Here is a 14925-nt window from a genome sequence, read left to right as displayed (position 1 = left end):
TTTTGTTTAAATATGTGATGCAGTTCAGACTCTGAATGCCTATAGTCAAATGGCACATCATACAAATCATATAAATCAGACAAATGGATGATCTAGTGGAGATTCCTGCATTGCAGGGGGTTGCACTAGTTGACCCTTGCGATCCCTTTCAAAATAGACCAAACTTCTAAATATTGTTCACTTTAATAAACAGTGCTATTTTTCTAGAAAAGAAGGTGCCAGAACTCACCATGAACGCTTCCCTCATTCTCTTAGAATAGCAATGGCGGCTACCTGAGAAGTGCCGGAACTGAAAAAGCCATCTTAATGAGGGAATTATAGCCAAATTATGCCAACCTAGCAGTTCAAAAGCACGTCAAAGTGCAAGTAGATGAATAGGTACCGCTCCGGCGGGAAGGTAAACGGCATTTCCGTGTGCTGCTCTGGTTCGCCAGAAGTGACTTAGCCATGCTGGCCACATGACCCGGAAGCTGTATGCCGGCTCCCTCGGCCAATAAAGCGAGATGAGAGCCGCAACCCCAGAGTTGGCCACGACAGGACCTAATGGTCAGGGGTCCCTTTACCTTTTTATGTCATTCAGGGGTGGCGGGGGGGGGGTGTTCAACATTATTGGTTAGAACGTAAGAAGTGTCTGCTAAATTAGGCCAATGGCTTATCTAGTCCAGCATCCTGTTCTCACAGCAGCTAACCAGAAGCCTGCAGAGAAACCAGGGAGCAGGACACAAATGCAATGGCACTCTGCCCACCTGCTATTCCTAGTGACTGGCATTCCGAGGCCTCTGGCAGTGGAGGTAGAACATAACCATTGTGGCTAGTAGCCGCTGATTGCTGCTTACTGCCAACTGCATACGTATTCTTTACGTACTTAAACTTTACATATTCAACTTAAAAGGTCCATTAAAGGATATAGTACTTTTAGTAAATTTTAAACTCTTTCTGTAATGGATGTGACATTAATTCAAGAAATTAATATACGTCTGGGACTCAAAGGTGACTAGTGAAAATTAGTTGTGGGTGAGGACATGTAGTGAGCTACTGTATTTTCCTGTGCGTCTTATGGAGTGAATGTGTGGTCCCTGGAGCTGAATTGCCCAGGGGCGAAAAGCAGATCGTGTTTTTTTCTTTTTCTTTTTTGAAAGAGGGAAAGGGGCAAGGACAGCGAACTTGCAAGGAGAGGAGACAGGAAGGCTAAAGCAATGAGGAGACAAATTAGAAGAAAAGGAGGAGCAAAAAACTGCTCCAGCTAAGGAAAAGTCACTAAGGCAAACAAGAGGGAAGGGAGCGTTGAAAGGAAGCAGCTGATCGGTAAAGGATTGGGAGGGAACTAAGGGAGGCTAGCGATAAAGGAGACTGCCTGAGAGGTAAAAGCCCATGGATCCTCAGGATTTGGGTCACCCCAAATTCACCATCAGATCACATAGCATGTCCATGGCTACAGCCTGCACCAAAAAAATGACACACCCACTGTTGCGTGGGGCGCAAAAACGTGGTTACAAAGCACGGATCCACATGGATTCTCAGGATTTTTGCATTGGGCTAACCCAAACTCAAGGGGACGCGGGTGGCGCTGTGGGTAAAACCTCAGCGCCTAGGACTTGCCGATCGCATGGTCGGTGGTTCGAATCCCCACGGAGGGGTGCACTCCCGTCGTTCGGTCCCAGTGCCTGCCAACCTAACAGTTCGAAAGCACCCCGGGGTGCAAGTAGATAAATAGGGACCGCTCTCCAGCGGGAAGGTAAACAGCGTTCCGTGTGCTGCGCTGGCTCGCCAGATGCAGCTTGTCACGCTGGCCACGTGACCCGGAAGTGTCTGCGGACAGCGCTGGCTCCCGGCCTATAGAGTGAGATGAGCGCACAACCCTAGAGTCTGGCCCGTACGGGCAGGGGTACCTTTACCTTTTACCCCAAACTCACCATCAAATCACATGTCTGTGGCCACACCATGAACCACAAAAATCATACATCCACTGTTTTGTTCAGAATATTTTCTTGTTTTCCTCCTCTAAAAACTAGGTGCGTCTTATGGTCAGGTGCATCATATGGAGCGAAAAATACGGTAATAAGCATAAGAAGCTGAGGTAAAGCAAGACTTACTTAAATGAAAGTATGGAACCAGAAATTGGGAGCTGAACAAATAAAAATCCTTGATTCATGGGGCTCATTAATAAAATAGCTGAGTATCGGTAGTTTTGGTCATCACTGATTATGTTTTGAAGCATAAAACTGTATTTTTTAAAAAAATCCAAAACTAAATTTGAGTTTAATTCTTGAAAGCAAACTCCAAGCCTCCAATCCTTTCTTGAAAAGCAACATTTGCAGACAGTATGCTGACAGCATTTGAGTTGAGCCAATTACAAAATTTGCATAAACAGGTGCAGCCTTTGTGTTCATGTTTGGATTTCTCATGTTGGGCTATAGACATATCAGCCTAGTAATTTTCTAGGATCAGAGGGAGCCCCTCGAAAAGAAATATGGCCAATATCAACAATCCTGTTGAAACATTATGATAAAAATGCGGTTGTTTCGAAACAAAATCTGAGAGGCTAACATTTGACATTCGAACAGAAATTCCACAACAGCATCAATGGGAATAATTCTTCCCTAGAAAAACTTGGGGTACAAAGAAGTGGGAAATGCTGAAAATACGATGACATAGACAACTTCTCTCTATGCTAGTTATCACCTTAGTATGTTATTTTGCCAGAACATTATTATGGTAGGCTAAATGGAAAAAGTATCAACTGTTTCAACAATGGGGATTAAGTTTTTTTAGAATCTTAACTTTTCAGGAATCACACGCATTACTGTTTTGGATCCTCACAACAACTGCTTAAATGACAGCCGTTCTAGATACAGTGGTATCTCAGGTTACAGACGCTTCAGGTTAAAGACTCTGCTAACCCAGAAATAGTACCTCAGGTTAAGAACTTTGCTTCAGGATGAGAACAGAAATCTGCACAGTGGCGGCACGGCAGCAGCAGGAGGCCCCCTTAGCTAAAGTGGTACCTCAGGTTAAGAACAGTTTCAAGTTAAGAACGGACCTCTGGAACGAATTAAGTTCTTAACCTGAGGTACCACTGTATCTGAAAATCTCTGTCCAGCTGTGAAGTTTACTTGATGGCCTGGGACAACTCACTGTCCATTAACCTATTCTACATTGAAGTGTTGTTGATAAAAAGTGAGATAACACTATATCTTAATCTCTCTCCTGGGCCACCATTACCTAAAAAGAGAACAGGGGGGAAAAATCTAAATGCCCTGAGTAGGAGACAATGAACTATCAAAGGTGCCCCGCCCAGTTTCCCACAGCCACACCAGGTCGCAGCCTCCCCCAAAGCTAAGTGGTCTTTCCTACTTACTCTAAGAAAGCTGTACATGCAGATGGACATCCAGTTGGTCAGCATCTTCTCAACTACAGATTCTGTCCTCCTCAGCATAAGCTTGGGGTTTTTAGAGGCAGACGCGTCAATGAGATCCACCAAGAGGTCCTTCATGATGCTGGTGTAGTACTCCAGTTTCCCATGCAACGCAATGGTGAGCAAGGAGGCCAGGTTGCATCTGCAAGAAGAGTTAATGGATGGTTTTTGAGACTGATAGTACAACTGGGACCCATCAATCAACGTGAACAGAAATTAAAACCATGGTAACGTTCCAGATTTTTAAATTTTTTTTGCGCAAAGCCTTTCAAAATTGTTGAAGCTTCAAACCATTTGTATTGCAGCTGTGCATAATCACATTGTATTATGCCCCTCCGATAGAAATGGATGCCAATCGTTCAAAGAAAAAAACACTGTTCTGGCACTCTGTAGAATAATAGAGAAGGTTAACACCAGAAAGCTGGAAAACGGCATAGTTGTATCTTTTAAAGAAATAAAGGAACAGCATGATGTTTAGGGGGATACGGTTGTTGTTTTTTGTTTGTGGGTTATATACAGAGCCCTTGAGATGCAAGGCTACTTAGGTCCGCTGTACAATAACCATAAAACACAGCCAGGCAGCTCTACCAACTACTTTACTTTCTTCATCCTTTAAAAGCTCCCCAGTTGCCATTTCTTTATACAGGGTGCTTTTGAATTAAGCACCATATATTGTGTCTCTTGCTGACAGAGGCAGCCACAGAATGCACTTCAGAACAGGTTAATCCTCCTTGCTCCACGATAAGACTACTTTGTGATATGCTAGTGCCTCAGGAGGAGGCGTAAATGACTACTAAGAGGGCCTAAATAGTTGTCATAGTGCAGAGAGGATGCAAGAAAAGCAAAGAGAAAATGATTTTAGCCACAGTGCTGTGGAAGCAAGCTTAACTCATAAGGATATCAAATTCTTCCTCCTCGTCCCTTCTCAATTTCAGGACTGTTGAAGTCCAGTCCTCTTCAGGCATTCTGTCTTCACATTAAGCATGCAAGCCCAGCCCCACACTGCTCTTCCAGTTGCCCTCCGGCCCTTCTGAAAAAGGGAGGCTCCCCAAACATTTTAGAACCCTGATTTTCCAGGAAGTTTTCTGCTTCAAATGCTTGTCCTCCCATCTGTGGAGGGTGATGAAAATTGCAATGGCGGCAGGTGTGTGTGGCTACCTGCTTGTCCCTGCAGCATCCAACAACCATGTGCAACTTAAAACAAAAATAGGATGTCTGAAGAGGACTTATGTGAAGATGAAATCCTACACCTGCTTTTTCCTGAGGTGTTGCTTGGCTTCCTTCTGTCAGGTAGATAGAATTTCTGTAATATGTTGAGGGTATGTCAAGGTTGATTTGAGGTATGTGTGTACCAAACTTTAAATCCCATCTGCAAGTGTGTGAATGAGCCCCAATGGTCTTTATATAAGCTATAAATATTTATTTCAGGTAATGCATTCAAAACCAGCAGTCCAAGGCTTATTTAGTATTGCTTTAATATATTTTGGAATACACAGAATGTGAACAGGTTATCTACCCTCTTTAAAACTTGGAGTTGCTCTGAGTTTGGTTGTTTTTTTAAAAAGCAACAACATCTGGAAGCATTCATTCCCCTATAAGCACAGATATCAGGTTTATAAAAAGAACGCAAGAGAAAACCAAGTAATGATTCTGTGTTTATCAAACAGGAAGTACTTTTAAATGCCCCAAATCAGGGCAGGGCTCATCCAGGTTTGTAGGGTAAAAAAGGTGTGTGGTCAAGTTAGGCTGAACTTGTGTGCCACCTAAAGTTATCTTAAAATCTTAAAAGAGAACCTTACCTGTCTCTAACAGCAAAATCTTTCTGCTGCTCAAGCGCATGGACGAAGACATTGAGAAAGTGCTTGTTGTTGAGTAAGGTTGAGAACAACGCAATTCCTTCTTCCATGTTAGGTCTACAATTTTCAGGAATCTAAGGCAAAACCAGCAATTTGGATGAGAACAGTCCCTCCATCACCCATCACATACATCTTAACTAGCCTACTTCATTTTAAGACTGTGTACAGCAGCTTAATAGTGGCTAGCAAGACAAAAGAAAAACTTCTTTACCACTGAAGGCACTCCAAATAGTTTATGACTACAAATTTGATAGGTATGAGCTACCTTGATACACAAAACAAAAACCATTTAATAAAAACCACAGTATACTTAACATATCAACCACAAAGTAGGCACACAAAGGGAAATATGCATTCCCCTGCTTTGAGCCTGATTCACCTGATTCATGTGAAAACTCCCCCAAAGTTATGATTCTCCATCAAGTTAGACAGGCAGCTTTTTAAAGTGAGCCTAAAAGTGCTTCCTTGTGACCTACAACTAATGATGGATGGATGAATTTGTCAATTTCAGCTTGCCTGTCTCTCATTTTCCTAAACTAAAGTTCAGTTCAGTTTGTTCGATTTCTGCATCTGTTTGTGATTGTTTTAAAAGAAGTCCACATGAACATTCATTCCCATTGTTATGCCATTGTTTCTAACAGGCACATTTTTGCATGTAATTTGGCACAGTATGCACATTTTTGCAAGCGATTTCCCCCAATGTAATTATTAATTAATACATTTATACCCCACCATTCCTCCAAGAAGAACAAGGTGACATACATAATTATCTCACATACCATTTAACCCTCACAACAACTTTGTGATGTATGGCAGCCTGCGAGGGAGAGACTCAGCATAAGAATATAATAAGACCTGGCCAAAGGCCCATCTAGTCCAGCATCCTGTTCTCACAGCAGCTAACCAGAAGCCTGCAGAGAAACCAGGGAGCAGGACACAAATGCAATGGCACTCTGCCCACCTGCTATTCCTAGCGACTGGCATTCTGAGGCCTCTGGCAGTGGAGGTAGAACATAACCATTGTGGCTAGTAGCTGCTGACAGCTGCTTATTGCAACCAGCATATACTTTACAGGTGTCTCCCCACTTGTGTGTCATCAGCATGTGTGCTCCTTCTGACATGTACACCGTTTTCAGTGCTGAAAGGGGGAGGACCGGGGGAATCCATGGTGATGTGTGGCAGTCGGGAATGGAGCCCCCGCATAAGTACTTACTTCTCAACTTAAAAGGTCCATTAAAGAAAATAGTATAGTGGAACCTCAGGTTGTGAACGTGATCCATGTGGGAGGAACATTCACAACCCGGAGTGTTCACAACCTGCAGTGCCATGTCTGCACACGCACGTGTCGTGATTCAGCGTTTCTGCGCATAGTGTGATTTAGTGTTTCTGTGCATGCACAAGCGCCGAAACCTACAAGTAACCCGTTCCAGTACTTCCGGGTTTTGGCGCGTCCGTAACCTGAAAACGCATAACCTGAAGCGTCTGTAACCCAAGGTACCACCGTACTATGAATTCAAGAAATCAACATAAACCAGGGACTCAAAGGTGGAAATTAGTGAGGAAATGGAGTGGCAAATGCTTAGTGTATCTGGGCAGTAAACGTTTGAGGTAATAAGGAGCTGAGGTAAGTCATTACTTCTTTAGATGGAAGTGTGGAACTAGAAACTGGATTTGGAATAAATAAAAACCTCATTCATGGGGCTCAGAGGTCTGCAAGCAGGTCTTGAGCGCCACAGCATTCTCTCCAGTTGTGATTCTCAGCAACTGTTATACAAAGGCATAATGCCTCTTAGTTTTATCCTCCATCAGTTTGTCTAAACTTTTAAAGCCATCCAAGTTGGTAATATCACTGTATCTTGTGGGAGCAAATTCCATAATTTAAACTATGCACTGTGTGAAGAAGGGTGTTTCTTCAGTGTATCCTGTATTTTCTAATATGTGTGAATGCATATACATTTATTCTTGAGCTCCCCCCCCCATGAAATTATATTTTTTTCTACAGCTTTCTACATCCTAGGAGGACATTTCCTATTGTTTTTACTCCTCTGCAGCCAAACTTCATTGGTTCCTCAGCCTTTCCCTTTCCCTCAGTATGGAACATATTACTTATTTCTCATGCATTTCTTAACCACTATAATAAAACAACACACTGATCGTTACAGCTGTATCTGTAGCCAATACTCACCTTCCATTCTCCCAACAGTAATGGGTGAGTTTCTTGCACCTGAGAGCCCATCTGGGAATTAAGGTGCTGGGAAGGCAGAATGTAACGCTCTTCATAGAGGGAGGAACACTATTTTTTTTAAGAAACACAGAAAACAAATCCAAAGCACATCTTGTTATTTGGCAAAAGGGAAGCATGATCAAATCCCTCATGCCTTCTCCAAGTCCCTGTGCCAACAAAGCAGTATTGTTATGGAGTGGCCAGGAGAGATGTCATCATGACTTGAGGCTACTCACAAGTAAGAAATAATGTGGTTTTATGGAGGTTTTAAACTCTCGGCAAGAAGCTTCTGAATGAGTGCACAGAAGAACTTTGGGGGAGGCATATTGTTTGAGAGAAACAAGGCATTCACAGTGTGAAGGTTATGAACTGCCTAATCTGGCATTCATGGCTTCACAGAAAAGGGGGAATTATTTGGGACTAAGCCACAATAAGTAGTTATTGGGTATTTGAATATTTGCCTCTTCCAAGACAAAAGGAGTGAACTGTTTCTTTCTCCTATATTTATATACTTGCCCAAGGCTTTGCGTAATCTGCAAGACAATTCAAATTCTGCTCACAGAATTCATTTACAAATGAAGGAATTGCATATATTTCCATTTCTTCCTGTTTTTTTTTGTTTGCTTTCATTTATTCTGCTTCTGAAATGTGGCTTTTAAAAAATTTGGGGCAAGTACTGGGATGGAATAGTGTAATGGGGAATGAAGGAAGAGGGGGCCATGCATACTGTAACAAGAGATAAGATGTGAGCATCCATTGGCAAGGGGCAAGATGCTGGCAGCATATCGTAGTCCCTAGGACTACCCAAAATCATTTTCAGCCCCAGTTTTCCTTTTAAGCCCTCGCTGCTCATACATTTTAGTGCTTTCCCACAACTATGAGAGCTAGCAAATCTCAGGGTGGAATTCAGCAAAGTTCTAAGTCTCTCGTTCCATCAGTACATGATTTCTGTTCGGAAACTGAACCTTCTCCCTCTCGCCTTCCCCCTACATGCCATCTAAATCTGTTCTAGGGGGTTTCCTCAACCTGTTATAGCAGTTTGGGGGAGGGCACGGGTGGTGTAGAGTGGAAAATGTCCACTTGCAGAAGCAAAAATCCTTGATGGGATATGCTAATTGAATTTATTTATTATTTATTCCACTTATATCCCACCTTTTTCCTCCAAGGAGTTGAAGGTAGCATACATGGTTCTCCTGCCTCTCTTTAATCCTCACACCAACCTTGTGAGTAGGTTAGGCTGAGAGTTAAAGGCCAAAGGTCACTCAGTGAGCTTCTGGCCGAGAAGGGATTTGCACCCTTGTCTCCCAGGTTAGAGGTTCAGGTCCTAGTCTGAACCTCTAACCACTACACCACATGGGCTCAGATTCACTTCCTCAAAATGTCAATTTTATCGTCTTGCTATGTAGTAGATTCAGTGAATGTGAGTGCTTACCTCCCTGCTTCCTTTACTGCAAAACAGCAACAACAAATGAAGCTCCCAAACAGAAATCACCCCTCTCTCTCCCACTATCAATAAAATGCAGCTGTTTCTAGGGTGCAATGCTGCTTTTAGATCAGCATATAATACATTATGGGCAGACGATGACAAGAAAAAGAAAGCACAGCATTTGGTGTGACATTCATTACCGGGTTTAAGTTAACATACTCGCTCTACACGGGGCTGCCCTTGAAGCTGACCCAGAAACTCCAGTGCGTGCAGAATGCCACGGCGATGCTCCTTATGGGGTCCTTGCCGCGGGATCACATTCATCCAGTGCTTTACCAGCTGCACTGGCTCTCGGTGGAGTACAGGATTAGGTTTAAGGTGCTGGTTTTGACCTTTAAAGCCCTATGCGACCTAGGACCCTCATACCTAAGGGATCGCCTCTCCTGGTATGCCCCACGGAGGACCTTAAGGTCCATAAATAATAACACTTTAGAGGAAGTTAGGTTGGTTTCAACTAGGGCCAGGGCCTTTTCAGCTCTGGCCCTGACTTGGTGGAATGCTCTGTCACAAGAGACTAGGGCCCTGTGGGATTTGACATCTTTCCGCAGGGCCTGCAAGTTGGAGCTGTTCCGCCTGGCCTTCGGCTTAGACTCACTCTGACCCCTTATATGGGATTTGGTATATAAATTTTCCCTTGGCTTTTTTGCTGGCCCACGTAGGACCAGCATGGATAGCTGGCTCGGGTGAATATCTGAAGTTTCCTCCCTTTATGGTCTTGATTTATGGGCTACTACTAAAATGAGGCGGCATTTTAAGCCGTATTTTAATTAACTGTTTGTTGTTGTTGTTTGTTTTTTTTCTATTATGATTTATTGTAATTCATATTTGGTGTTAGCCACCCTGAGCCCGGCCCTGGCTGGGGAGCGCGGGGTATAAATAAAAATGTATTTATTTATTTATGCTGGATCTGGAACAGCTCAGTTAAAATGTATACACCTGTGAAGAGTCTGTAAGGATGTCATAAGGACACTGAATGCTGAATTGTTTCTGCCAAGAAAGTGTCTTATAACAACTTCAATTATTGTTTTATTCCTATCTTTGAGATATTTGGTTCTGAAAGTGAGCATGGTTGAACAGGCTGTCCAGATGTGATTTGACTTAGCTGAATTATGAATGTAAAATTGAACTCCGTAACACAATTCCTGAGGCCAATCTCAGTGTAACACCAACCATCTTCTCACTGGGGAACTGAAGATATATCTAACCCTGATTGCTGTAGTGCATAAATCAAAAGTCCACAACTGGGGAAAAGATATTTGCTTATTAAACGTTTAAGAAACAGCACTCGATGCTAAGTGATGACATGCTACAGCCCTAGTTAATACTAGTTTGGACTGGAGATCTCTCTTCAATGCCACTGCCTGACTGCGCAGCCATTATTTTCTACTATAAACTTGCCTTCTAATTATCAACAAGGTCTGCTTCTGCTTACAAGACAAAGATCCATGGTGATGGGAAGCAGCTTATGGGGGCTTGCTGTAGAACTAACATCACAATAACTGGACAATAGTATTAAACTGCACTCTAAACAATGAGTGTTAAAGGCAACATCAAGCATAAAGGCAAACAGAAACACACACACCAGTGTACAGTTGGGAAAAACCATGCATTATTAGAAGCTTTAAAGTGCCACAGTGTCTTACTTTGGGAAAGAATGTTCGTGTAACAAAGTACTTGTATTCCAGGAATGGGATTCCTTGACTGCGATTTAACTCCTTGGTAAGATCTGTCATATCCGTCTGGAGTTCTGCAAAACCTAATCCAAAGAAACCACAATCAGACCAAAGAGCTGCTTTCATGTAATGAAAACTTTTTCTTCTTCTTCTGTATGTTGCAGCACATTGGCAGCAGTTACGCCTACTTTTGGGGTCAAATCTTGCATCCTAATGATCTCTAGAACATCATGTATAGTGGAGGATTCTGTAAAGACTCATGGACTAAAAAGAAATCTATTTTTCCTCTAACTTCGGCATGCAATATTTATATTTCTTAAGTATCTACAGTGCTCTCATAAAATACAGTGCTCTGATAAAATAGCAGGGCAGTGTACAGCAACATAAAACTATAACACCTCTTCCCCCAAATTAAAAGCAGTTTAGAACAATAATTTAAAAGACTGGCTACTCAAGAAAAATGTTGAATAACTGCATACGCCTGTTGGCATATAAAGGTCTCCAAGAGACACCTGAAAGTTAAAAGTGAGGATGCCTACCAAATCTCTACTGAAAGTGTGTTCCACAGGACTGGCAACACTAACCACCTGACTTGTAGTTCAGGCCAGTCAGGCTGCTGTAAAATGGGGACAACTAACAGAACTCCTCCAGAAAATGCTATTTTAGTTCCTTTCACTAATGGATCCTAGAGCATCATTAATGCCTCACAGGACTTTTGTGAAGAAGCCATTTCACACATATGGAAACGAGCAACATGAGACCATCTAGCAGCCACCTTCTGATGGCGTTGGTAAGACAATATTGAAAAAGAGCCATAGGCAGAAGTAGATCCTGTGCTCCTTGCTCATCGGATTATTTTACAATGCTAGTGAACTGGAAGCTTGCTATTTCCCCAAGTCCACGCAACAGGTTTCATTTCAAAACTCCTGACCCTTCACCCATTAGGCTGTGGTTTGCCTACTTGGTTGCGATTTTGTTTACAAGTTTCCCAAATGCAGCAAACCGTTTCTGGAAGTTTCAATCACAGCACGAGGTGGCAGCTTCCCTTTTGTTAACAATAATACCATTTTGCAATCTCCGAGGAAGCTGATCTCCGAGTCACAGGACTCAACGCTGTGGGCGCTGCTGTTTCTTCTGCATGAACTCTGAGGGGCATCTCCGGACTGCAAACTTCCCTCAGAGTATTTGAGAAGAAACATTTATTTGATGCCCTTGAACATTGACTCTTTAAAGGTACTTACCTTTACGGATTTCTTCTCGGATCTGGGACTCCATCTCTTCCATCTGCAGAAGAGTCTTTTGCCAATAACGCTCCGCCCTGCGACTCTTGGTGCAAAACACAAACAGGGCTGGAGGAATGGAAGGAAAGAAAGGCCCAAAGAGAAGACAATGAGCAGTTGTGGCAGCATTCAACACGTCCATTTCCTATTAAATAGCACTGGTGTTGCTATTACGATTCACTGGGGAAAAGAGTACGTGACGCTACCCCCATAACCGGTGAGAACTGCTGCTCACCAAACATGAGCCAATTGGAATGAAAAATAATTGACAGAGCTGGGTCTGATGGCTAGTCCTTTGGATCACGGATGAAGGAACATGTCCAGAGGGTTAAGACGGTTCAGTTTATCTCAATACAGGAGATGCTGCTTTGATATGCTACAAGCCCATTTGAGATACGAGATGAGCACATTTGTGTTTGAATTGTGGTATGGTCTATCCGTCCAACTTACATTAAAAACAATCAAACACAAACTCAGCCACTGAATTATAAACTGTGTGGGTAAGCTAAATGTATTTCTCCTGTTTTCTTTCCTTTCTCGATTATTACATTAATCAAATACATTAGTAGGGTAGCTTACAAAAGAACATCAAAACCCCTTAAAAAATGGCTGGCCTTAAACTAGGCTTGGAAGCATAATACATGATGGAACACCTCTTCTCATATGAGCCCTATGCAGACCCTGAGGCCCCAACATAGTTCCTTCTCCATGTATTCCTCTGAAAGAAATCCCAACCATGGTAACAAGAGAACAGGCCTTTTCAATTGTGTCTCCTCCCCAACTTGTGGAATGCTGATATTAACATATTTTGACTTCCTTCTACCAGGAATTTGAGTGTTAACATTTGACTGTTATAATTTGTGTATTATCCCTTTCAGTGTGTTGTTGTACTGCTTTGCATTTTGAACCGTCTACTGCCTTTTATTTTCATATGTTGATTTTTCTTCCAGTAAGATGACAAATAAATAAAATAAAATAACTCCAATAAATATTTGGAATCTCTGCTTGGAAAATGGTTATGTTGGGTGAAGCTGCCTATGACAGGCATTTGTCCCTTACCTACAACAGAGAGCAGCAGCAAGATACTACAGATGACTATGGAGACAGTGATTGCCGTCTCACTTCCTCCAAGGTGCAACATAGCAATTGTTTGATTGAATTTCCCAACCTGGATCTAAGAAAGAACAGGATGGAACCATCATGAAGTTATTTAATGAGAACCTAGGAGCAGTACAGAAATCAGGTTACATGGGAGGGATGTTCTGCACAGACAAATGAGTTTAGCAAATCATTTAGTGGCTGGCTCTGCAATACTGAATGAATCACAGTTCTGTAGTTTAATAGTAGGACCTACTTTGATTAGCATTGCCGGGTCTGGTTGATGGTTATCAGATTGTCTGTGTGTCACATGCACAAAGGCAAAACTTATCCACTGAAGTTACTGACTTGGGGCCCAGATACTACTGTTTATATCCCTGCTCATCACAAGAATTGCTACAAGACCCTGGATGACTTCTTCAGATCCTGTTGTCCACTATGTTTATTTGTAATGTACGGGTACACTTTAAGAAGTCATACCCATGCCTGAAGATGAACATCAGAACTAGAATAAAGTATCCGTCCCAGAGAGACAAAATATGTTTTGATTTTTTTAAAAAATGTAAGTGCACATGCAAAATGTACATCAAATGTAAGCTTGATGCAAAAAAAATAAAAAAATAAAAACACTTCACTTTGTTTCCAACATCATACTGTCATTAAACTTTGTGTGTCACTCCCAAGAATACACCTTTGTCTTTTCAATGCAAGGAGCCTCTGTCTCAGCCATCTAAATGGCTGTGGGAAATAGTTATTCAGACCCAGTTGATTAAACTTTAATATAAGATTCCACTGTCAGGTTTCTCCCTTCCCTTAGCAGCATGCTTTTTTTCAACAAACAACCTTTTTCATGCACAATAATATTTACTCAATCCGAATTCTCCAGCTCAGTTCACATTTAGCAGTTTTTCAAACATTTGATTTGAAACAGAAAGAGAAACATATGCAGCAACCTCAACTATCTGCAAAGCACAGTTCCCCCTCATTAATTATATAAAGACTAACGAGCGCTTTGACCTTCCTGTGCTAGGTGAGCAATGTATGATTTTTAAACAATACAGTGGTGCACAATTCTATGTCTTTTTATTTCATGCAGTTTAACAAATCCCTTGAACCAAGAGTATTATTTGCCGTTTACTGTTGTCAGTTGTTAAACTCTTTTAAAATGGACTGGAAATCTCGAAGTAAAAGACAGGACCAAGAAAGGAAATGAAGAGTCACAGGCACGTGCTGAAGAATTTGCGGCAGTGTTGGGGTTAAGGCACAGTAGTGGGATGGGCAACTGCGGCCAAAGTGTGGCTTTAGGCAACCTACTTCTTCATCTCTGCACTAAACGGTCCAGCGGAAAGCTGGGGACAGGGAATTCATTTGTGATTTAATGGGGAAGCATACTCTCAGAACAACAAAGAAAATGAGGCATTTTCACTTCTGGAAACTTGAGTTTCGCTTCCCCACAGAAAGGAGTGTGACCTGGAGGGAGCTGGTCTGTGCCAACCAGTTGTGAATCAGGGGTCAGCTGAGAATCGAACTCTGTTTTCAATGGGAGACTCTGCACAGGCAACTGCATAATCCTGCTAGAAGTTACTAGAAACGACCAGGAATTCCTCTAAGGGGCACATCTATAGGGCAAAGAAATAAGTGCAAGAGGGGTTATTTGGGCTTAAATCATTCCAACAGCAGGAAGTGTTGCTCGTCCCTGGTCCCTGTGAAGGCAGAATGCTCCCCATCACTATCCAAGAGGCCAGACCTAGAGTTTATTGATATAATTTAGCTGTGGGTAATCTAATTTAATAGAATCTGTCACTAGAGAGTTTTCTGGATGGGATTTATTTCCTTTAGAAATGGTATCAGGCATCGGATGATTTTGATATTTCCCATGTGCTTTAAAATGTT

At 42.2% G+C, this 14925-nt stretch overlaps 1 protein-coding gene across 1 annotated transcript in view; it reads right to left on the bottom strand.

The window, feature by feature from the left end:
* Positions 1 to 14925, bottom strand: part of PLXND1 (plexin D1) — a 160941-nt gene that overhangs the window by 36590 nt on the left and 109426 nt on the right. Inside the window, exons 20-25 of the mRNA XM_083722214.1 lie at positions 12994 to 13108; positions 11896 to 12003; positions 10625 to 10737; positions 7457 to 7564; positions 5215 to 5345; positions 3359 to 3557 (exon numbers count right to left, since the gene is read on the bottom strand). Of these exons, the coding sequence (XP_083578340.1) occupies positions 3359 to 3557; positions 5215 to 5345; positions 7457 to 7564; positions 10625 to 10737; positions 11896 to 12003; positions 12994 to 13108 (774 nt within the window). The remainder of the gene's footprint in view (positions 1 to 3358; positions 3558 to 5214; positions 5346 to 7456; positions 7565 to 10624; positions 10738 to 11895; positions 12004 to 12993; positions 13109 to 14925) is intronic.

The sequence above is a fragment of the Podarcis gaigeae genome (assembly GCF_964106915.1).
Source record: "Podarcis gaigeae genome assembly, chromosome: 2".
NCBI classification, from domain to species: Eukaryota; Metazoa; Chordata; class Lepidosauria; order Squamata; family Lacertidae; genus Podarcis; species Podarcis gaigeae.
This window is presented reverse-complemented; position numbering and strand designations above follow the sequence as displayed.